Source organism: Rhipicephalus microplus, chromosome 4, assembly GCF_043290135.1.
Source record: "Rhipicephalus microplus isolate Deutch F79 chromosome 4, USDA_Rmic, whole genome shotgun sequence".
NCBI lineage: Eukaryota > Metazoa > Arthropoda > Arachnida > Ixodida > Ixodidae > Rhipicephalus > Rhipicephalus microplus.
Window position 1 is genome coordinate 186,644,047 of NC_134703.1, and position 22,943 is coordinate 186,666,989.

At 45.3% G+C, this 22,943-nt stretch overlaps 1 protein-coding gene across 1 annotated transcript in view; it reads left to right on the forward strand.

Moving 5' to 3' along the window:
* LOC119172561 (FAST kinase domain-containing protein 1, mitochondrial) overlaps positions 1 to 22,943 on the forward strand; it is a 90,316-nt gene that overhangs the window by 18,083 nt on the left and 49,290 nt on the right. The window contains exons 2-4 of the mRNA XM_037423720.2: positions 1,015 to 2,465; positions 7,267 to 7,506; positions 10,995 to 11,131. Coding sequence (XP_037279617.1) covers positions 1,015 to 2,465; positions 7,267 to 7,506; positions 10,995 to 11,131 — 1,828 coding nt within the window. The remainder of the gene's footprint in view (positions 1 to 1,014; positions 2,466 to 7,266; positions 7,507 to 10,994; positions 11,132 to 22,943) is intronic.

Consider the following 22,943-nt stretch of genomic DNA (forward strand, 5'->3'; position numbering starts at 1 on the left):
CGAAGAGGGCACCAAACTCGGGCTGCTCACCTCGTAGGCGACGACTCGTTCGTTAGTGTACGGGAGTCAACAGCGCTGGCTCCAACCTTCGGGGTTCTGGGCTATGTTTCCTATGCTGAGATGGGCTTGGAATCATACCCAGCACCTCCACCAGTTTGTAACGAACATATACAGTGCTTGAAGCTAAAACAGCTATTTATTAATGGCGAACTTGTGCCTGTCAACTAAATACACAAAGGTTGTGAGCTCACTACTCAAAACCTCGTCAATTTCTTCTCTTGTGTCTCGCCTCGAGCTGCTCCTCGAAAAACCGCCAGCGTTCCTTTTCCAGCGCGTGATGTGGTGACGCGTGCAGCCAGCGTTGCATGGCACGTTTAGCTTGTCGCGTTTGGCTTGTCAGTTGGTGTGGCAGAATTCATAAGAGCAGGAAGCGGCGCAAGACTTCGATAGGTGCCTAACAACATGCGGCAATATATGCACACACAACATGCCAACTCAAGAAGTTCAGAACTCCGCTTATCATGAAATGGTCCTGCTCAGTGCGTTTGCAAGCTTTGTGTGAATGAAACACATGTCATGCTTTGGGCTTGTGTTTGAGCACCTGATTTCATAAAATGACAGTTCTGTAATGGTGGACTCAAATGTTGCATATGCTGTCACATTGGGTTGTGTCGGCTGTGCATATATCATGCACTGACAACTCTGAGTTGGTGTTCCAAGCCCAAGTTTTTGCAAATATCGTACAAGCCAAGCCATCACAGAAGTGCGAAATATGTTGGTATAACACTCATGTGATTGGATTCATGAAGTACAAGCTATTCTAAAGCATCTATGGTACGCATCTGCAATGCCAATGCACTCAACTAAACTCATGGTTATAACTGCAGAGATTAGGTATCATTTGTCTTGTTGGATCACTGTCAAATTAGTGTGCTGCGTTTTGCTCCCTTGTTTTCTTGTTTGTTTCTCTCGTCTACTTCACTGCCTTTATCATTTCTTATTGTTCTTTTGCAGGAGCTGTTTCGATCCGTGTCTGAGCTTGGGACGCCATGCCCACTGGTGTATGCTGCGCAAGCAGTTGTGTCCCTGTGGGACCTCAAAAAACTTTCAAGAGCCTCAAACGAGACCTTTGATGCAGTGGCAGTGCTTTTCTCATCAGGATTCAGCTCTTTGGTGGATCAACTTCATCGCGAGTGTGGCTCACTGACTAACAGCTGCCTCACAGCAGTGCTAGTTTCGTTGAAGAGGCTCCTTCAAGAACCTTCAATTTCCATCTATCACGTGCTGCTTCGGGAAGCCGCCTCGCGTTGCTCGTCCTTTAACCTTCAAGATCTTTCGCGCTTCATTGTTAGCCTTAACCAATCGAGAAATGTCAATCTCACCTATCAGTGTCTTTCCGTTTCACGGTTGCAGGAGTTACTTCCGTCGTGCAGTACAGAGCAGGACTTAAAGTGTGCTGCGATTTCACTGAGGCGCCTACTTCACCTGTCGTCACCATCTCTCATTGCTGCCTTCTGCGATAAGGCCTCTGAGATTTTGACTCCTGCATCAAATGCTCACACACTGCTTCGTAGCTTACCAGTTACCTCTCACGAGCCTCTGGGCAGCTTTCGTGACAGTTGTACGTCCAACATCCTTGCTTACATCGACCCACTCATACCTTCGTTGGATGTAAGGGACCTCACGTCTCTTGTCAATACGGTATCTGACACTCATTGCAATGCTAGTAGTACGATTAAGTTGATCCAAGAGCGAGCACTGCAGCTTTTCAAGGAAGCACCGTCTTTGTCAGCTATGCATGCTCTTGTCGTGGGTCCTCGCCTGCAGCAGCCAGAACGGCAGCAGATCAAAAGTTCTCTTCCCCAACTTTTGGAGGCAGGCCTTTCGCATCGCCGTGTTGTTGCCATTGCTGACATAGTCACATGGCTTCCTATCACCAGTTTTAGTTTGTTGTCCACGTTCTGGAACATGGCAGCGGACCTGTCCAATCCATCGCTGATGATCCTCATAAGACGTTACCTTTCCTGCTACCACCATACTCGCTTTCGCAGTGAAACTTTTGAGTCCGTTGTGCTGGAGTGGAGCAAGGAAGAATTGGAAAGCTCGTGGAAGCTCGCAGCAGTCGCTCTGGCAGCACAGTTCCTGCTGACGTTCAGACTGTCAGAACTAAGCCTCGAGAATGTGTGCCGGCTCAGCTCACTCTCAAGCCGCTTTCGAAACTGGTCTCTGCTAGAACTCTCGCTGGGCCTTAAGGCGGCAGAAAAGGCATCGTTCAGTAAGCTGAGGAGGGCCACCAGTCTTTCCCCCATGCTGATGGATGTCAAGACGGACATTCACAGGGAAGTCTGCAGACGAGTGGAAATGGCTGAAGATCTAGACGACCTGGCTGTATTGGCTGTCTGCAGTAAAGTACTGTGGTCGTCAAGAGGACACAACATCCAGCTGAAGGAGTGCATTGCAACCAGGTGGGCCACATTGAGTGCCATCTGCTTTGGGTCAATGCACTTAGTGGAAACTTGTCCTATGACTTCTGGCATAAACAGAATAAGTAAAAAAATGAGGGGCACGGGATAGATAGCATTTTTTTCCCTTGATCTTTTTGAGTCGCAAATCTCCCACCAGCTTTGAGTCGCAAATTTTTGCACCAGCACTATCTTTAATAATGTGTACACTAATTCATCGAGGCTGTCAGACCTCATGGAACAGTGCCATTGCACCTATGGCAGAGTTGCATATATTTTTTGGGGAAACAATTGCTGCGTAGGATAAGAATAGGCAGCAGACCAATGCAATAGTTCTCACAAAAGATTTATGTTAAGTTTTAGAGATACACATACATACAAGAATTCATGAAAACACACACTGAACTTTTCAAACACTCGCGATTCAAGAGTGTTGACATAAATTGTGCTGGTGTCAATTCACGCTTTCATCGTTGCTTTATTACACGTGTGTATTAGTGTAATTCTTGTGTGTTATATAATTTGTAAAACAGAAACTGAACACACGTATGTGCAGGTATCACTGTTCATTGCAGATTATTCATCCCACATTAGCATTCGTCTTATTGTGCTTGATATACCTGCATGAAGTCATACATGGAGATCAGTGTGTTGTCTGACATAAGGGGCCGGCCCTTGATTAATGTGCTAAATGCTGGTCTTTCTGTTTTCCTGAAAGCAATCGTCGCTATTGACTTTTGCTCACTAAGATTGAAGGCCGAATGTAAATACCACCACTGGTGCATCATTCCATTTGAATGAATTGCAGGACAGTTTGATTTTCTGCCTTGACCTTCATGAATTCCTATTGCCTGTTTTATTTGCTTGCTATAGCTGAGGGCATATTATTTTAAGATTATTATTATTATGGGTAACTAGCACTTTCTGTCCATATTTCATCAATATGAACAATTCATCCATGCAGTAGACTACTGTGCAATCGGGATAACGTAGAATTAAAATGGGTTTGAGGGCATCCTTTAAAAGTGCTGCCTTGCAACAATTGATTGCCTTTCAGTGAATCCATCTCTGCATTAGTTTTTAAACGAGTCTAATATCAGCGGAGAGGGCAGTGTTCTCTTGTCCTGTTAAGGACTCAAATTCCCACATCTATTAGAAATTCAAAGGCCTGCCGCTACACTTCTTTGGCATGTGCGTGCACACGTGACATGAAGCTGCAGATGTGCACGTACACAATCGGCTTTTTTTCACGACGCCGCAGCTCATGTGGCCTTCCGCTAGCAGAAAAGTCATGAAACCTCTGTTCGCATTGGAGGCTTTGCTTTTGGCAGTGCTCGTTGTCCCAGCCCTTACCAAAGCCCTACAAAAATGAAAAAGGCGAATTGACACCTTTCAGGCATTGACTATAGGGATGAAGTGTGGAAACGTAAGAGCAGTGCAAGAACAAAGGGTTAATCAAAAACTCATTCACAATGCTGACTTTCAAGTACATCGAGTACAGGAGTACCGAGTGTTTTTTTTTTTAAACAATACAGATTTGTGATAAAAATTTCATGATAGTAAAGCTCCTGTCGTTTTTGTACACAAACTCCACATCGAGGCAGAAATGCTTTGCCGCAAGTAGCATGGCACTGTTGTGATCAAATGACAAATACTCGTTAATTTACTTTTTAATTATTGACTTGAAGACAGGTGTTTATATTACTATGTTGTAGTGCATGCCAATTTATGAAATTTATATTTTTTTTAGAAATCAGAAAAATTGCATTTAGTTGAAGAACTTGATGGGGGAAATCAAAACTGATCTAGGCAATGTGTAGAGGCCCTGCAAAGGCATTCGAATCATAACCGTGCCCCTTTCCCATTCTAGATGTGCCTTACTGCAATAAAATGTGTATGCTCGGCCGTGTTGCAGTGAAGTACTGTGGTGAAGCTGACTGTCGGAGAATGCTACGACTTCAAGTATAGCATGCAAGAAGGCTGATTCAGTGGTGCAAGATTAGGAACGTTGCTGTCATCATGGCTTTTGAATAATGTGATTGTGAACCTGAGATTACTGGAAAAAGCCTGAAAAATCACATAGCAATAGGTTTCATCTTGTGAAATTTGGAACGTTGTTATGCATTCACTGTATGAACTATATATGGAACTGCCGCAAAGGTTCCTGAATTACCAGATGTGTCAGACAAGTTAGTCGTTGACTGCATTTCATTCTGATGGCATCGATGTTTAATCTTTTTTCCATTGATTTTGTGCGTAATTGTGGTGAAGTTGTGCTGAGGTCATTTTACTAGGTTCTCAGAAACCAAAAACAGTCACATGTTTCTGTCATTCAGTTATATAACATTGATGCAGCAACTTGCCTAATGTATTGTTAGTGTGACATTTCATACGACTTTGAGATATGAAGTTTGGCTAATTATAAAGCATTTGTGTATTTGGTTCTAGTGTTTCGCAAAAATACTTTTGAGAGACAGACACAAGAAGTGTCTCGCTAAACACACAAATAAGTGTGTTGTTGAGCATTAGAGACCTCTAACTTTTCGAGAACCAAGGTCTGTATTCGTAAACCAACCTCATCCTTTCTTCGAGTTTTATTTATCAGTTTTAAACTTATGTTGCACGTCATGAACAGCGTTGGTCAGTATTCTGGAACCAATCTTTTCCTTAGCTTCCACCAGGTTACAAATGTTATGCCCTTATAACACATGTAAAGAGTGCAGAAAGTTGAGAAAAACGCGAGGTAAAGCCAAGATTGGTTTGTAAATACGGGCCCAATAGTCATTTCCAAGCTTCTGCAGGTAGTTTTTCTGAAATGAGACCTCTGAAATGACTCACCAATGAAAAGTGACATTGTGGATTTCACAATACAATGCCTCCTATGAGGTTGGAGCAAAAGACCTATTTTTCTGCATACATTTGCAGTGCAGAGATATGTATCGAATACAAAGTGCTTGGAACTATTGTTAGATGCGATAGAAAGAATTATATAGTATCGTTGTTGTACTGCCACTGCAGGCAGTGGCATTTATGACGCTTCTGATAATTTTCACCAATTGCCTGCATGCGGCATCACAGGCATGTGCTTTGTCCGTGGCTCACAGATATCTTTTTTGCACCGGGGATGCCATTTTCGGGAGCGTGGTCTAAAAGAATTGAAACCAACACCTCATTGTCTTAAAGTGAATCATCTACACAATTGACTTTTGAAAGGAAAAATTGCCACCCACATGTTTCTAGCTTGAAGCAATAATAGGAAATCTTTCTTGGTGACAAATTTTTCATGAAGCAGGAAGCTCTCTTTAAGAAAAATTTGTATGGATTTCGTGGTAGCTATGATCTACGAACGCATGAACAACAACTTAGGTCTTTCCTAAGCATTCCTCCATCTTGCAGGCTTCTGCACAACCGTGCTTTCGAAGGGTGGAAGTTGTGTTGGAGTGGCATTAAATCAAAATGCCTGATAATTTTCTTTTTTGTGTTTTTTGAGAAAACTTATTTGAGCTTCTAGTCATGACGTGTTTTTGTCAGTCTGTGCAATAACTTGATTTATAAATGCATCAAAACACAGTCCACTGCAAAATTGTCACATTCGTCCCTCAGTGTAACTGCGGATAATGGTGTGGGTGAATATTTTGCTTCATATCATATAATACCTTGTGACAAGCATGCAAACGTGAGCTCATTGGTACATATTAATAATGGGAAACAGTGGGATACAACAAAGGCGAGAAAGACCGAACAGGACTAGTGCTGACTACCAACAACTGTGTTAATGTTTGCTGTACAAATATATAAACATTTTGGAAAGGCAGAAGAGAGGGAAAAGATATTCCTAACCCACCTACGCATAGATGTCCTGCTTTTTTGAATAGCATAAAATGCTCAACTGCAGAGACACTTAATCTCTTGTCTTTCAGTGAGATAGATGAGAAGCTCATATATTCACAAATGACCTGCGATATGGACAGCAGAAGCTTCATATATTTATTGGACACCGTTGTTTCAGTAGTGCCGGACAGTCTTGTTAACAGCACCAGTGAAATATATAAAGCCTTTGCCATCCATGTTGCAGGTCATTCTGGTATATATACGCCCCCCATCTATCTCACAGAATAAATGTCTCTGCAAACAGCGGGATAATAAGAAGGGGAGAAAGCCTTCGTTGTATCCCGCTGTTTCCTACCATGAATACCTCTTGAAAAGTTATAGCGTATTCAGGGACAACAGCAATACTCAACAATTTCGGTAACGCAAAAAAGCACTGGTAAATGAACAAAAAAAAAAAAAAACAGGTTCATGGATGCGGTGAAGGGAGCTTTACAGGAACTGACCTGATCGTTATGAAGGCTCACACAAGGTGCACATGCAGGAGGTCTGCTGGAACACAGCCTAAGAAATGCTGCTCTGCGCCACTTGCTTCGGCTGTTTCATCACAATAGCCATTGATACAACCGCGAAATGATGTCCTCATGGATCGGTGGGACAATGCTTTTCCACTTTTTGAAAACGCTCTCATGAGTCAGTGGCACATGTATGTCACACTTTTTTTTTTCTGTAAAGTACTGGTTTGATTTTAATGACGTTTGTTTCAGACACTCTTCGTAGTTTGTATCAATATATCACAGCCTGTTTTCGTGCCACCATGCCAAAAATATTGGCAAACCTACGAAGGGTCCACGTGCAAGTTTTATAAATCTCTGCACACCTGAACAGCCATATTTCTTTTCTTGACTTGTTATTTTCATCTCGTGTTTCCCTCATGAATTCGTGGGCATTGCTGACTTCAAAGTTTTTGCTGCAGGTCTGCTGCCTTGATGGAGAATGCCTCTCCTCGATCTTTGGCGGCATTCTGCAAAGTGCTGACTGCGGAACGACTATGGCTTCCAGATTACTTGAACCGGCTAGTGGTCCGCGCAGTGGGGAAGCCAGATTGGTTATTTCCTATTACATTGTGCCACTTGCCGTATGCTTGCTTCATTAGTGGCCTGGTTCCAAACAAGGCGGAGCAGCTTGCAAAGGTTGTGGGCTCCTTTGTTCTCAGGTAATGCATAGGTACCGCCTCTTCATTTTATTGAGTTTACCTAACCTTAACATTAGGCTACCACATGTCAAGTATCAATTGTTTTTTAAGCATACCTGTTTTATGCAACATTCAGCTGATGCACTCTCTATACAGTGCTGCATGATATGAAATGCTCAACACGTACGATGGGATAAGTTCTATATTTCAGCTAAAAACAATATTCTTCAGTTGAATATGAAGTGAAATATAAATTTACTTTTATATCAAAAAGATTGTGGCATTCATGCATGCACAGAACCATTTTGAAAGCTTCTTTGAGGTTTAGAATACTCATCACTGTCGTTCTCTGGGCCCTGACTAATGTTAGTTTCAACTGGAACGTTAAAAATTTTATGTCAGAGCCACTGCCTGCCACTTTGCTGTTGACGCCTTTACCAGAAAACGAAACTGTGCACAGATGTTCGACAAACACCAAGAATGAAATGAACAAATTAAATTTTAACTGTACTTGTAAAGTAGCAGGACCAAATATGAACAACAATTAAAAACTAAGGCAGTACTTATTGCAAATTACATTTTCTACGCACCTACCTTTTTAGGTCAACTTTGTTTGATTATATGCATTTTGTTTTTGTACCTTATGGTTCGCCGGCTTTGGCAGCCGATAGGTTGTGACAGAAGTACAGCTAGAGATAATTTTCTTAAAACCTGTATGTTCCTAATTATGATGCTAAAAAATGGTTGACATGTGTGGTATGCATAGTATTCTGCAAATTTTTCTTCATTTATTTTTTTCTTAATTTCTATTTCATGCAAGTTTTCTTTATTCAATCTCTTAAAAAAAAAGTTGTAAAAGTTAGTTGCCGAGATGTAGCAGAACAGAACAAACAGCTTCTTCGTTATTTGAGAAATGCAGTAGGGCCAGCTTTATTGCTTTGTCCATCCTAAAATGGAAGTTTTGAGATCTTTTCTTTGGTGCAGGTTGCAGTGCTAGTACTACGTTTTCTTTCGTTTTTTACTTTTCCTCTCGATTATTGCTTTTTGAAGCCACAAGCCTCCTCATTTTCGGGAGTGACTTTATGTATGCAGCCTCAACATTGCTGCACATCTCTCTTGTTCGAACAAATCCATGCCTGGATACATTGCCGTACTGTGCAAGCTGGGAGCTCAGTGTAGTCTGTGAAATCATGCAAACTCACATGTGGGTTGTGTGCAGTTCCAAACTCTGCATTCGGAGAGGGGTGTAGTGCTCAAACGGTAGGGCATTAGAGACGTATCTCAGCAGAGGGAAAGGGCAACCAGACATAGAGTTTCCTTTAACTATACTTGAGGGAACTCTGGCGCTAATGTCTATGGGAGCTGTAACGTGTGGTATTTCAGCGAGTATGGGAATGATGGCTAGTACACGGATTTGCCTAGTCTTTGCACTTTACGTTCCATTTGGCTTTGCATGGCTTGAAGCTGATTTGTCATGAGACAACAATCAGAAATATAGTTTGTCAGTTATGCTTCACCACAGTAATATTTTAGGCTCACCAATTTGAAACGGGTCACGAAGTTCGAAACGGTTTGCTCTTTTTATTCGAAACAAAAACGAAACTCTGCAATAATTGAAGCCACAACTTTGTTTGAATCCCGTAAGCACGAAGACTAGGCAAACCCATGTCATACCCATAATTCTCATGGTCGCTGAACTATCGCAGTGCCAGAGCCCCTTTAGTTAGTTTTAGGAAACTCTGGGCAACCAGGCACTGTTACGATTAAGACATGTAGAGGAACACATATGTTATGCCTGGCTATAAAATTCTTTGAGCTAAGCTGAAACCAGTAGTTGTTCTATTAGTAAACTATAAAGTTCGACGCTACTAATTAAGTGGTTTTATACTGTGGCCCTCCGAGAGGTGAAGCATGGCAAGCGATTGAGAAATCAGTGCAAACAAGGCCCGCTGTCAAAGGCAAAGCTTAAACGTCCTCCGAGTTATTGCATGGAATTGCCCGGCTGTGTGCGTTGACTGTAATGTCAATTAACAGGCTAGTCTGGGGTCTGACAGTTTCAATGCTAGTTTTTTGCTTATGAATGAGAACATTACCGGGAATGTCTCCCTTTTTGTTTTTAATCATAAATTTGCTCGCGTAATGAACACACTCGCATAATAAATGCACTGCCAACTTCAGTAATCAAAATTTGGATTTTTTTCCTCCGCCTAATACAGTCCTACATTCATCCGCTGCAGTCCCGTTAACCAACACTTGGGGCCTTCTGAACCGTTGGATCTCTTCCGTTTACTATTATTTTGCCACCCACCTTGGCTCGCTCCCTCCCCCCTTCACCCGTTGTTGCGTGCTATATCGTATTTCTATCTGTGCGTGGCACGTCCCCCCGTCTTATCTGTGCGCCACAGCAGGGTCCACGAACAGTGCGACTGTAGAGACATTGCAGCTGATAAGCGCACAGCGAGTGAAAGTCACGAAACTGCCCACGCCAACCGACGATTCTCAGTTTGCTTGTTATTCGCGTGTAAAGTAACTTCTTATGTAAAAGCGAGGCAGTGACTGTATTTTGTCGTTAATCATATTATCTGCGGTTTGTTTTGATGTTTCTGTGGTGGCTTGCTTTAATTCTGGTTACTTGCTACAATGTTAAGGCCGTTGTCACGGTTGTAGTGCGAGGTTGTCGCGAAGTTGGCAAAGTGAGTTGTAGCGCTGTAGCGCTCACTTTTGGGCGCCCCTCGAAATCACAGAAGATTCCACTGTTGCGGTTAAACGATTGCAAGAAAAGATAGCCGCAAAATACTTTTATGGTGTGCGCGGGCGGCCTAGGGACAGCTTGCAGAAGATTGCCCCATGAGCCGCCGAAAATGAGTAAAGTGCAACAAAGAAGCTATTTCCAAACAGTGTACGGGTTTGTCAATTGCAAAAGGCTAAACGACGAAACTTTTTTTTGCATTACTGCGCTCCTCCTGAAAAAGTTTTATAGAATTTACCCTGCGTAATAAACGCACCCCAAACTTTGCTTCGATTTTTCGAGGAAAAAAGTGCATTCATTATGCAAGTAAATGCGGTATTGAACCCTATGTATCATGATGATCTATGTAACGTTTGTGGGCACAAGAACTGGCACAGGAGCTGGATAAAACAATATGTAACCTCTACATCCATACTGATGAAGTGACACTAGTGTAGCCTTTTTGTGGTATAAAACGAGTAAATTACTGCACCTAATTGGGTTGCTCTGTAGAGTTTTTTTTCACACTTCTACATCCTGGTTTATATGCTAGGAAAAAAAAGGAAAAACATTTTGCTTTTTCTAAATTTTCCTTCCTCTCTCAAGCTCTTACTTCCCTACGTTGATTATGCGATTCATGAAAGTCCCAGTCTGCAATGAAAGTTTCAAGTGACGTTTTCTGACAGGCCCTTCAAAAAAACCCATATGGCTGAACCCACCACTGCCTTTCAGAGTCATCTTGGGAAGTCGATGCTTACAGTTAATCGCCCGTACATTCCAGAAGCTTCGATGAACTGCCAACTCCTGAGGTGCTTCAGACAGCAGTGGCCCTAGGCTTCTTCCAGTGCTTGGGAAGCGACTTGATACAGCGTATTTTTGCTCTGCCCTTTATGGAGCGCCTGGATTGTGAGCTGACCGGTACGTGGACCGGCTACTTCATATCCTATGACAAGGCAACACTCGTATCAAGCCAGAAAGTTAACACCACCGAAAATTAAAGCTAGTCTGCCCTATTTAGCAGCATCTTGTAGTCCTCTGCTAACCACTCACTGTAAGAGGCTGCATCACTTCAAATTTCTCCTTGTTGGTGTTTTGAGCTATGTAAAATAATTGATTGATAGGCATTTCTTCAAAGCTATTGTGACTGTAAAAAAAATAATTGTGCTCACAGAATGGAACGCATTAGTTTAGGGCCAGCTGATGTGCATTACACCCCTTTCCATCATCTTAAATAAATGTCACGTCACCATAATATTGGCTTGCACACTTACAACATCACCTTCATTGGCTGGATTTGTAGTGACTTGATGTGCTTATCTCATGTGATTGCAAATATTTCTTTTACCTAAATGTTTTCATTAGAGCTGTTCAAATTGCAAAATTTTGAGTGCAAAGGGAACATACACATTGAAGTATAAGTGCAAATGGAACTGAATATTCCTAGAATATTTTTTTAATACTTCAGTGCCAAATTGCAGAAAAAAAGAGTGGGAGAGGATTCATTAGCATATTCTTATGAGTTAGTGGTGTGAAATTTTTTTTTGAGTAGTTTAATGCAGTTCTGGCAGGGTGGTGTTTCATAGTTATCTTATCAAGAATAAGGCAATGTAGATGCCAAATCATATTTATGTACATGATTTGGTGCTACCAAAGTTACCGACAACACTTTACATGTGAAAGGCAAAGATGCTTAGCTTCTCCTCCTTTGGCCAGCTGTGGAAGCCCCACTGATGTGTTGAACAAGGGTTTGCTTCTGTCAAGTTTGGAGTTCCAAATCTGCCTTATAGATGTCAATATATTGAAAAATCTGAAAATTTCAATGCTAAAAATCTTTGGTGTCTCATTTTTCAGACTTTCTGTCCAAATTTCAGGACAAAACAGTGTTAACTGAGCCCCAATTTTTGCCGCATCTATCATCTCCATCCTTGAACCAGCATTTTCTTGAGTCAAAATATTCGACTGCAGCAGAGCTTGAAAGGCAGCTTTGCCAATGTGCGAGAATGTAAAGGGGTGAAGCATACTAAAATCTGAAAGGGCCACTGTCATAAATGTTCATACAAGAACACCTAGAAGGGAATTCGGTGCTAGTGTCTGCGCAGGCTCCTTCATTGGCTCTTGTACTCCCATGTGAAATATGGGAAGCACAGGCTTCGAATTTGCTTCGGTTGGATTAGATTCTTGAGGTTCGCAACACTTCTTTTCCAAGTGTAAAACAAAGTGATAAGAAATTAATTTCAATCTAAACCTGCTTCATTCTTTTTTACGTAAACATTATTGCAAAAAATTTTTTTTGACCATGAGATGGAAGTGAAAACTGGACATATTTAATCACTAGGGCATGCACTGCTCTGCCATTGCGTTCCAAGTTTGGCATCAAGATATAATAAAATATTTTTTTACAACAATGTAACACAAACATTCTTGTTTTTTCTTCAAAGGTAGACATTATTTATGGAAATAAAAGGGCAGTATTAAGTGAGAAACACTTAACGTTTCGTCTGCTGCAATGCCAGGTGCTTCTGTCTAAGTTGTCTGCCCCCGACCCACCTCTCGTTTTGTTGTAAATTCAAGTCAGAAGAGCGTTACAGTGCATCTACTTAGCTTCGCTGTCAATTCAAACGAGTTTTAGCAAGATGCGCTTATGGAAAAATGTGAACTCGATGTATTATTCTGCACAGGCATGAAACGCTACATTTATGCGCAGCGGTGAGTGGACGGTGCTTCAAATGCATCTTTTAAAGCTCCAAAGCCGCAGCAAATCTCAAACCTAGTGGTCTTCAGCCATTTTGAACTAGGGCGCTGCTTCAGGGGTTTGCACTGCACCTTACTACCCACTCTGCTCGGAGAACAAAACCGAAACTGTAGAAAAAGATTTGTAAACAGTGCACTAGCTAACGCAATCCGATGTGAAGCTTGTACTTCCCATAATTTTTATGCGAGTACACGATTGCTGCGCCAGATTCCTCTCTAAGTATTATTGTATAAAGCTCCATGGCCAATGCAAATCAGATGTTAATTGTATTTGTCTTCGCGAAGTTTGAATAGCCCAAATGGCAAATTTCAGTGCAAATTGAATAGAATTAACTCGCTTCAGAAAAATATTCAAAAATTTGAATATTGGCAGACCCCCAGTTTACAGCTGGCATTTCATGCGTATCTGTTATGATCTTAAAGATGAATCAAAGAAGGAAGTTTTCCGGGCTCATTTCTTTGTTTAAGACAACCTCCCCGCAGGAGCGTCTGTGCAAGCAGGCGTTTGATGTGTAGCGACATCACAGACACGAGCTATCAGGGGGGGGCTTTAACTCTCTCGCACGCCTAGCCGTGAGTGGCTTTGCCGTGTCCGGGGAAAAGGGGATCCTGGGGATTGAGCCGACGCCGGGTGTTTGGACCTTCAAGGCCCCCCAGCAGAGACAGCACACCCCTTCGACCGTGGCTTCACGTAGATGGCACCTCTGGACTGACCCACCCAGGGGAAATCGGCAGTCATCTTTTCCTATCTCTCTCTCCCTGCATCTTCGTCTTTATCCCTCGCTTCTATCTATTCTGTTTACTTCTCTCTTCTGTTTACTTCTGAGTCTTCCTGGCGGCAAGGGTTTGTAGAGGTTGCCACCTTTCAATGCTTTGATTAGGCTGCCGCCGGAGCGTGGCGCCCCCTGTACCTTCTGTGTATGTATATATTTTAATGGGTGCAAGAGAAGAAACGTCAAAAACTGGTTTATTATGGGCGAACTTGTGCCCTGAAAATTATGTGCGAAAAGATGGAAGAGTCCGCTAGAGCGTTCCAAAACAAAAACTGTTCATCTGCCAACGCACCTTCTTCTTTGCAGCTCCAACCCACACTGACTCTTCCCCGTGAACAAGAGGCATGAGTCGTGCGGCCACAAGCAGGAGTGCGCACAAGACTGTGGAGGCTGATTTTTCATAATGTCGGATAGTGTAAACAGTCTCTGTGGCATTAGTCCCCCTTCGAAATATGCATCGTCCCGATGCGCGATGGAGGGAGGCAAAAAGAAAAAGGGAGCATTTTTATTCCCTCTCATAATAGGGCTTCATACGAACGACGTGTACGACTTCTGCGCTGTTTCGCCGCTTTGAACGGATGTATCCATCGGCGATGACTTCGTAGTTTACGTCACTAATTCGTCGGAGAACCTTATAGAGGCCAAAGTATCGACAAAGAAGCTTTTCTGATAGGCCGCGGCGTCAGATTGGTGTCCATATCCACACTCGCTCGCCCGGGTTGTACTGAACTTTTCTGCGGCGCAGATTATAGTGGCTTGTGTCCTTGTTTTGCTGTTGATATATTCGGTGTCGTGCCAACTGGCGTGCTTCTTCAGCCCTTTGCAAGAAAGTCGTCAAGTTCAGATGGCTCGTAATTGTAGTTGTCTATTGGCAACATGGCATCGAGTGTCGTAGTGACAGTGCGACCGTAGACCAGCTGAAATGTTGTGACGTGGATGGTCTCCTGCACGGCTGTATTGTAGGCGAAGGTTGCGTATGGCAAGACTTCGTCCCACAATTTATGCTCAATGTCAACGTACATCGACAGCATGTCAGCGATGGTGCGGTTCAAACGTTCTGTCTACCCGTTGGTTTGGGGATGGTATGCAGTGGTCTTCCTATGGCTGGTGTTAGTCATTGTCATTAAGGACTGCATCAAATCAGCCGTGAACGCTGCTCCTCGATCGGTAATCACCACGCGTGGGGCTCCATGGCGAAGAACAAGATTCTGAACGAAAAACTTCGCGACTTCCGTTGCCGTTCCTCGCTCAAGGCAGCCAGTTTCAGCGTATCATGTCAAATAGTCAGTCGCAACTATTATCCACCTTTTTCCTGATGCCGACATTGGAAACGGTCCGAGGAGGTCCATTCAAACCTGTTGAAATGGAGTCGCTGGTGGCTCTATAGGCTGGAGAAGGCCGGCCGTCTTGAGGGGTGGTGTTTTGCGCCTTTGACACTCGCGACACGTCTTGGCGTAATGCTTCACGGAAGCTAGCAACTTGGGCCATTAGTATTTCTGATGAATTTTGGCGAATGTTCGACTCGCGCCCAAGTGACCCGCACACGGTTAATCATGACAGTCTTCTAAGACTTCATGCCTCATGGCTGATGGTACAACGAGTAAGAACTTCTCCTTGTTGTGTTCGAAATTCCTCCTGTAAAGTGCATTATCTCGGAGGCAAAATGAGGATAACCCTGTCTTAAATATGCGAGGAACTTGTTCGTCGTGCCCTTCGAGATACTTTATTACTGGAAGCAGTTCCATGTCAGCCCGTTGATGTTCGGCGATTTCTGAGGTTTTTATCACACAAAGGATTGGGAAGTCCTCTTCTTCTGAAAGAGTCGAGTCGACTGGTGAACGTGATAAGCAGTCAGCATCATCATGCTTTCTGCCAGACCTATATACGACCGTAATGTCATATTCTTGGAGCATGAGACTCCATCCCGCAAACCGTCCCGATGGGTCTTTTAAGCTCTCTAGCTAACAAAGTGAGTGGTGGTCACTTACGGCACGGAATGGCCTGTCGTAGAGGTATGGCCTGAACTTGCTGATCGCCCATATGACTGCCAAGCACTCTTTTTCGGTTGCAGAGTAGTTTTTTTCCACATTTGAGAGGGTGCGGCTAGCATATGCTATCACTTTCTCTTCTCTATTTTGCCATTGCACCAGGACCGCACCTAGGCCAAGATTGCTGGCACCTGTATGAACTTCCGTATCTGCGGTTTCGTTGAAGTGGGCCAGGATAGATGGGGCTTGAAAACGTTTCTTTAGTTCGTTGAATGCACTGTCTTGTTCGGTGCACCAAATAAATGGCACGTCCTCTTTTCTGAGTCTTCTTAGAGGTTCGGCAATTTTCGCAAAATTTTTCACAAACCGTCTGTAATAAGCACATAAACCCAATAATCGGTGTACCTCCTTCTTGTCTTTTGGCTTGGGAAACAGCCCCACGGTCATCTTCTCCGGGTCCGGGCCAACACCTTGAGCGCTGATTACATGACCGAGGAAACAAAGCTTCTCGAATCCAAACTGGTTTTTTTCCGGCAATATTGTCGCAATGTGCAAAGAACAGAACACAAGGCTTCATTTCGACGTAAACAGCAAGGCTCTATTCGCACACAAAAACAAAATGCATGAGTAGACTCGTAACGTCTTCTTCCTCGAAAAACGCCAGAGACTGCCGCTCGTGATGCTGGCTTCTTCCTCCTCTGTTGTGCTTACGGATAATAACCGTGACATTAGCTTCCCTCTCAAGAAGGCATCATCCCAATGCTTCATCATCATGGCGGAAGGGTTTGTAGTCACTGGCAGCCCACGGGTTCATTCGGACAAATAAGGTTTCATCCGAACCACATGCTCAACTTCTGGTGCATGTCTTTGACGTCTTGAACAATGTGGACTGTCGGGAATCACCTCATAGTTAACACCGAGACACCGGAGTACTTTGTACGGCCCAAAGAGCCTTAAGAGCTTCTCTGAGAGGCGACGGCGGCAAACTGGAGTCCAGATCCAAACTTTTTCTCCTGGTTCATAGGAGACTGGCTGGTGACGAAGATTATAATGCCTTGTGTCATAGTCCTGGTGGCGACGAATACGTACGTGAGCAAGTTGATTGGTTTCTTCAGCAAGCTGAGTTATGTATTGTGCTTTTGTTTCAAGGCCATCACTTTCATGGGGCAACATAGCATCGAGCATGGTTGTGACGTCACGGCCATGGAGAAGACGGAATTGTGTCATGCGTGTTGTCTCTTGCTGTGCCGTATTGTAAGCGAAAGTGACGTAAGGCACTATCTCGTCCCAGTTTTATGTTCCACATTGACGTACATGCCAAGCATATCCGCAAGTGTTTTGTTCAGCTGTTCCGTCAGACCATTTGTTTGTGGATGGTATGTCGTTGTACGCCGATGAGATGTTCCACTTAGGCTTAAAACTGTGTATAATAGCTCAGCTGTGAATGCTTTTCCTCTGTCAGTTGTTACTACAGATGGAGCGCCATGCCTGAGAACTATATTCTCAATGAAAAACCGGGCTGCTTCACTAGCCGTGCTCCGCTCCAAAGCCTTGCTTTCGGCATAACGAGTGAGGTAGTCTGTGGCTACTATAATCCATCTGCAACCCTCCGAGGAAGTTGAAAATGGACCCAGGAGGAACATTCCGACTTGGGCGAATGGAGAACACGGTACATCAATAGGGTGAAGGAGGCCTGTTGGTCTGACGGGTGGGACTTTCTTGCGCTGACAATCAATGCATGTCCGGACGTAGTTTCGAACGGTCGCCGTCAGTCTTGGCCAGTAGTATTTCTGCTTCGCTCGGCATAGCATTCGTGTGTGGCCTAAATGACCGGATGTCGGTTCGTCATGGCATGCCTCTAGTACTTCTTTCCTGAGTGGTGTTGGGATGACAAGTAAGTAGGTGTTGCCGCTCGGAGAAAAGTCCGCCTTATAAAGGACCTCGTTGTGCAAACAAAACGATGCTACTCCTGTTGTGAAGAGTTTTGGCATAGCAGATGTGCGTTCCTCCAAAAAATCAATAAGGGGTTGCAGCTCGGGGTTGTTGCGTTAGTGCTGTGTGATTGTAGACATGTTGACTACACCGACAAACGCCGCATCGTCCTCATCTTCGGCATTTGCATCTTCTAATGGGGCGCGAGAAAGGCAATCAGCGTCTGTATGTCGCTTTTCGGATTTATAAGCTATAGTCATATCGAATTTTTAAAGCTTGAGGCTGCAGCGTGCCAGTCATACTGATGGGTCCTTTATGTTCGTCAACGAGCAAAGATAGTGGTGATCGCTGATGACTTTAAAGGGGCGGCCGTACAAGTATTAGCAAAACTTCATGACCGCCCACAACACCGCAAAGCACTCTTTCTCAGTAGTGGAGTAATTCTCCTCTGTACGGGAGAAAGTCCAACTTGCATAAGCAATTACTTTTTCGGCGTCATCTTGCTATGATGACGAACATGATGTCTTCTTGGGTGAGTTGTGTCAAAGGTGATGCAATATGCGAAAAATTCTCTATGAAGCATCGGTAATAGGCTCAGAGGCCTAAAAATCGCCTCACTGCCTTCTTGTTTGATGGCGTGGGAGAACGTGCAACAGCGGCTATTTTGTCTGAGTTAGGCTGTACACCTTCACTGCTGACAAGGTGTCCCAAGAAAAGAAGCTCTTCAAAGCCAAAGTGATATTTTTCTGGCTTAAGCGATAGTACGGCCGATTGTATCGCTTGAAATACTGTGTGTAGTCACTACAAGTGCTCGTCAAATGTCGCTGAAAATACAATGACACCGTCCAAATATACCAAGAAGGTTTGCCACTTCAGGCCTGATAGGACTGTGTTCATGAGCCGCTGAAACGTTGCTGGTGCTGAGCACAAGCCGAATGGGAAAACCTTAAACTCATAAAGACCTTCAAGAGTCACAAATGCCGTTTTTTCTCGATCTCTTTCGTCAACTTCTATTTGCCAATATCGGCTCCGTAAATCCATCGACGAGAAACACCGTGCATGGCTTAGTCGATCGAGGGAATTGTCTATATGAGGCAGCGGGTAAACGTCCTTTTTCGTAACCTGATTGAGCTTGCGGTAAACAACGCAGAAACTTAAGCCGTCCTTTTTTTCACCTATACTACCGGTGGTGCCCAAGAACTTTTTAACGGCTGAATAACATCATCCTGAAGCATCTCTCGCACCTGACTTTCTATGGTTCTACGTTCTCGCGGAGCTACTCGGTATGGGTTCTGCCGTCTGGGTCTGGCCGTTTCATCCGTAATTATGTGGTGTTTCGTCAGTGGCGTTTCGCAAACTCTGTACGTCTAAGAAAAACAGTCCTGAAACTCGTTCATAAGTTCCAGAAGGCTTTGCTTCTGCGGGGGCAGTAAACTTTGGTCAACGTCGACGGATAGAGGGGCTGACCCAGTGACACCAGCTTTCTCCAAAGTCAAGCAGCTTGCAACCTCAGTGAGCTCCTCCATGCACGTGACTGCCATACCTTTCGCTAGATGTCATCGCTCAGTACTGAAGTACGTAACCAGAACGTGCATGTTGTCTACAATTGAGGCATACAACGGCTCTTGCAATAGATAGGCCATGGCTGAATAGCAATGCTGGAATTTGTTCAGGGATGTGGTCAAAGTTGCCTGGGTGGTCGCATGTTACAGCTACGAGAGCACTTGTACGGGGTGGAAGGTTCACGTGATCTTCAAAGGCGCGCAGATCTTTACGTCGCTGGTCGTTAGATCGCATATCTTAAACTTGATCTGGGGACATCAAAATTGTAACTGACCTGTTTGGAATGTCTATGATGGCGCTGTATTCACACAAATCCATCCCCAAGATCAGGTCTTTGCAGCACTCGGACAAAATCACGAATGTGGCAACGAAAGCTGAATCACCGATACTAACTCTGGCAGTGCACTTTCCAGTCGGCGTCATCAGTTCGCCCCCCGCGGTTCTTATATTAGGCCCCGTTTATAAAGTTTTAACTTTTTAATTCAAGCCAATCGGCAAGCTTTCTGCTTATGATAGAGAAATCTGCGCCAGTATCTACTAGTGCTGTCACAGGACGTCCATTTGTGTAAACAGCTAGGTCGACGTTTACGATTTCCTGTGGGGTCGGCGGCGTAGCATAGTTCATCGTATCGTCATACCGTGCTGATACTGGAAGTATTGCAGCATCTCGACCGGTGGCAACCTTCCCTCCAAAGGTCGCAGCCGTTGGTTTCCCTGATGAGGGCATGGGGACTTGCCATGGACAGTGTCGGCGTAACTACAATGGTTCGGCAAAGAGCTCGGCGAAGGTGACGGAAAGCAGGAGCGACGATACAGAGCGGATGGCTGTGCGTGTGCGGCTGCGCGCTGTCACGTCGGGTGTCGAAATGAGGTCGTGAAAAAGTCGGCGCATAAGTCGGGTATCTTTGTTCACGATATGGGCAGATGCGGTATATATGTACAGCTTCTCCGCAATTGAAACACAGTGGACGGCGGTTGGCGGTGCGCCACAGATCCGTCTTGCGAACGAATGGTCGACTGGTAGGCACCCTCGGCGACCAAGTTGCAGGTGTCGGCGGAAGGTAGAACGGCGGGTAGAACAGAGTTCCAGTATGTGCGTTATATTGCGGAGTCGTCGACGTTGGTGGCGGCGGTGGGTTGTAGACTGGTGCTGCCGACCCAATGTAAGAATGAGCCAGTGCAGACGAGTTGTGCGGCACTGGTGATGAACGACGGGTGGCTGACACATAGTTAATATATCGCTGGGCTAGTAGTGATTCGGGCTGTGAAATTGCTTGCCTGATTTCCTCCCGCACAACTTCTCCAACTGAAGCCATTGCAGGTTCTTACGGAGTCACAAGGAAGCTGCGAATCTCCTCACGAACAACCTCGCGAATAAGCTCACGCAGAAAACAGTCACTGCCGGCCGTCAGAGCAGAGGCGTTGATTGAGGCGCCGTTTGGTCGGTCGTAATAGCGACACCATTGCTGCTGTGCTCGCTTGATAGCTGTAGTCTCTTTGATGAATTCCGCAATGGTCGTCAGTGGATTGCAAAGAATGCCGGCAAACAGCTGTTCTTTGACGCCTCGCATCAAATGGCGGGCTTTCTTGGCTTCAGGTATGTCAGGGTCAGCCCTTCAAAATAGGCGGGTCATGTCCTCCGCAAACAAGGCGACACTCTCATTCGGTTTCTAGACCCGAGACTCGATGAGTTGCTGAGCAAAGTCACGGTGGTCGTTGTTTGCGAAGGTGCTAAGAATCTGCTGCCGAAATCCATCCCATGAAGACAGCGTTGTCTCGAAGTTCTTATACCCCGTACGAGCGCTGTCCGATAAAGCAAAGTAGGCGTGTGAAAGCTTTAGCTCGGTGCTGCAGCGGTTTGCCTTGGCGACTCGCTCATACTGGGCTAACCAGTACTCAACGTCTTCATAAGCCTCACCATGGAATGTCTCCGAAATCTGAGGCTGCTCAAAAGTCAGCTGGAAGCACCTGCAGTTGCCATTTCTCTCCAGGTGGAGTGCTTTGCTGGGGAAGTTCCAGTGAAATCGCCTCAGGACTAAGGCCTCGCTATGGGCGACTGTAGCGGTGGACAGGGGTATCCAGTGAAGGAACAGGTTGCAGTGTTGGACTTGAAGTGCCGGGTTGCGGAGGAGTTCCGAGCGTCAGTTGTAGAAGTCCAGCACCTCTACCAGTGTCGTAACGTGCAAGGAACAGAACACAAGGCTTCATTTCGACGTGAACAGCAAGGCTCTATTCGCACAAAAGAACAAAGTGCAAAAGCAGATGCCTAATGTCGTCTTCCTCGATAAATGCCAGAGACTGCCACATGGGCTGCTGGCTTCTTCTTCTTCTGTTGTGCTTACGGCTAATAATCGTGACAATATATATGTCAGTCCCAATAAAGTTGCGGGAACCCAGTTTTGTTCGGGGAGCCAGCTTGTGCGTGTTGGTCCTTGCGTGCCCGTGCCCCTTCGCGGCTCTAACCACGCGACATGGTGTCAGAAGTGGGATAGCGAACGAACAACGCTCTCAGCCGTAGGCCTTGCCACGACTGAATGATAACACGATGCCTCTCAATGAGACAAGCGAGCCGGCGCAACTGCCGTAACTGTATGGCATCAACCTCCAGTCACCAGCTCCGTTCGACTTCGCGAACCCGGCAACATGGTCGATATGGCTCCGCCTCTACAAAGACTACGCGGTGGTTTCAGGGATCACAAAAACGTCGGAAGTCGGGTACGCTCGTTACTGTACTGCTTGAGCCCCGACGCCCACCTGCTCCTCGAGACTTTTCCGCTCGACATCCTGTGGCTCAACTCATACCAAGTCCTTGCCGCTCGCTTCACTGAGCATTTCATGCACCTAGCCAATGAGCTCTACGAGTCATCACGGTTTCACCAATGTGTCCAGCTGCCAGACGAAAGCGTTGATACGTAGTACGCAGAGCTGTGTAGGATGGTGAAGCGCTGTAACTATCAGTCGGCTGCCGTCGAGGAAAGGCTTGTACGTGACCGGTTTGTCATTGGCTCCGCAACTCCCGCCTCTCGGACCAGCTGTGCCGAAACGTGAAGCTGACGCTCAAGGAGGCATGGACTCAGGCCCGCGAACCCGAAGACGTCGATAAAGAAAAGTATTCTCATAAGCGCACCGAGAACTCGTGTGAGCTCCACCTCGCCCCCGCAAAAGCGGACAAGCTCGCCTCTCGTCGTTCCGGAGCTAAGCCTACTGCGCGGCAGTCGCAAGTAGAGCGCGCCCGCGATCCGTCCACATGTGAATTCTGCAATCGCGCACCTCACCGACGTTCGAACTGTCCAGCTCAACGCTCCGCCAGCAACTTTTGCAAAAACAAAGGGCACTTAGCTGAAGTGCGCCGCTCGAGGAAGTACAAGCAGAACAAGCTTGGCTCCATTCATTTGCACGCCTCAGGATGCCTGCCACGGCTAAGTTCGTCAACGTTACTGTGGACAACTATACGGTGCAGTTCAAGGTCGACTCTGGGGCCAAAGTATCTACCGTGCCCATCAACTTCTCTCTGCTGCCCGCCAAGCTCGACCAAGTTGAGAGCTTGCTCACCGGCCCGGGAGGACAGCCACTTCTCGTGCTAGGCTCATATTTTTTGGCATGATTTCGGTGGCAAGGAAAAACAAGTTTCCAGCGCTTCTACATCATACAGTCTCTCGCAGTACCTCTTCTCTGACTGCCTGCGCTGCAAGCCCTCCAAGTAGTAAAGTTTCTTGACAAACT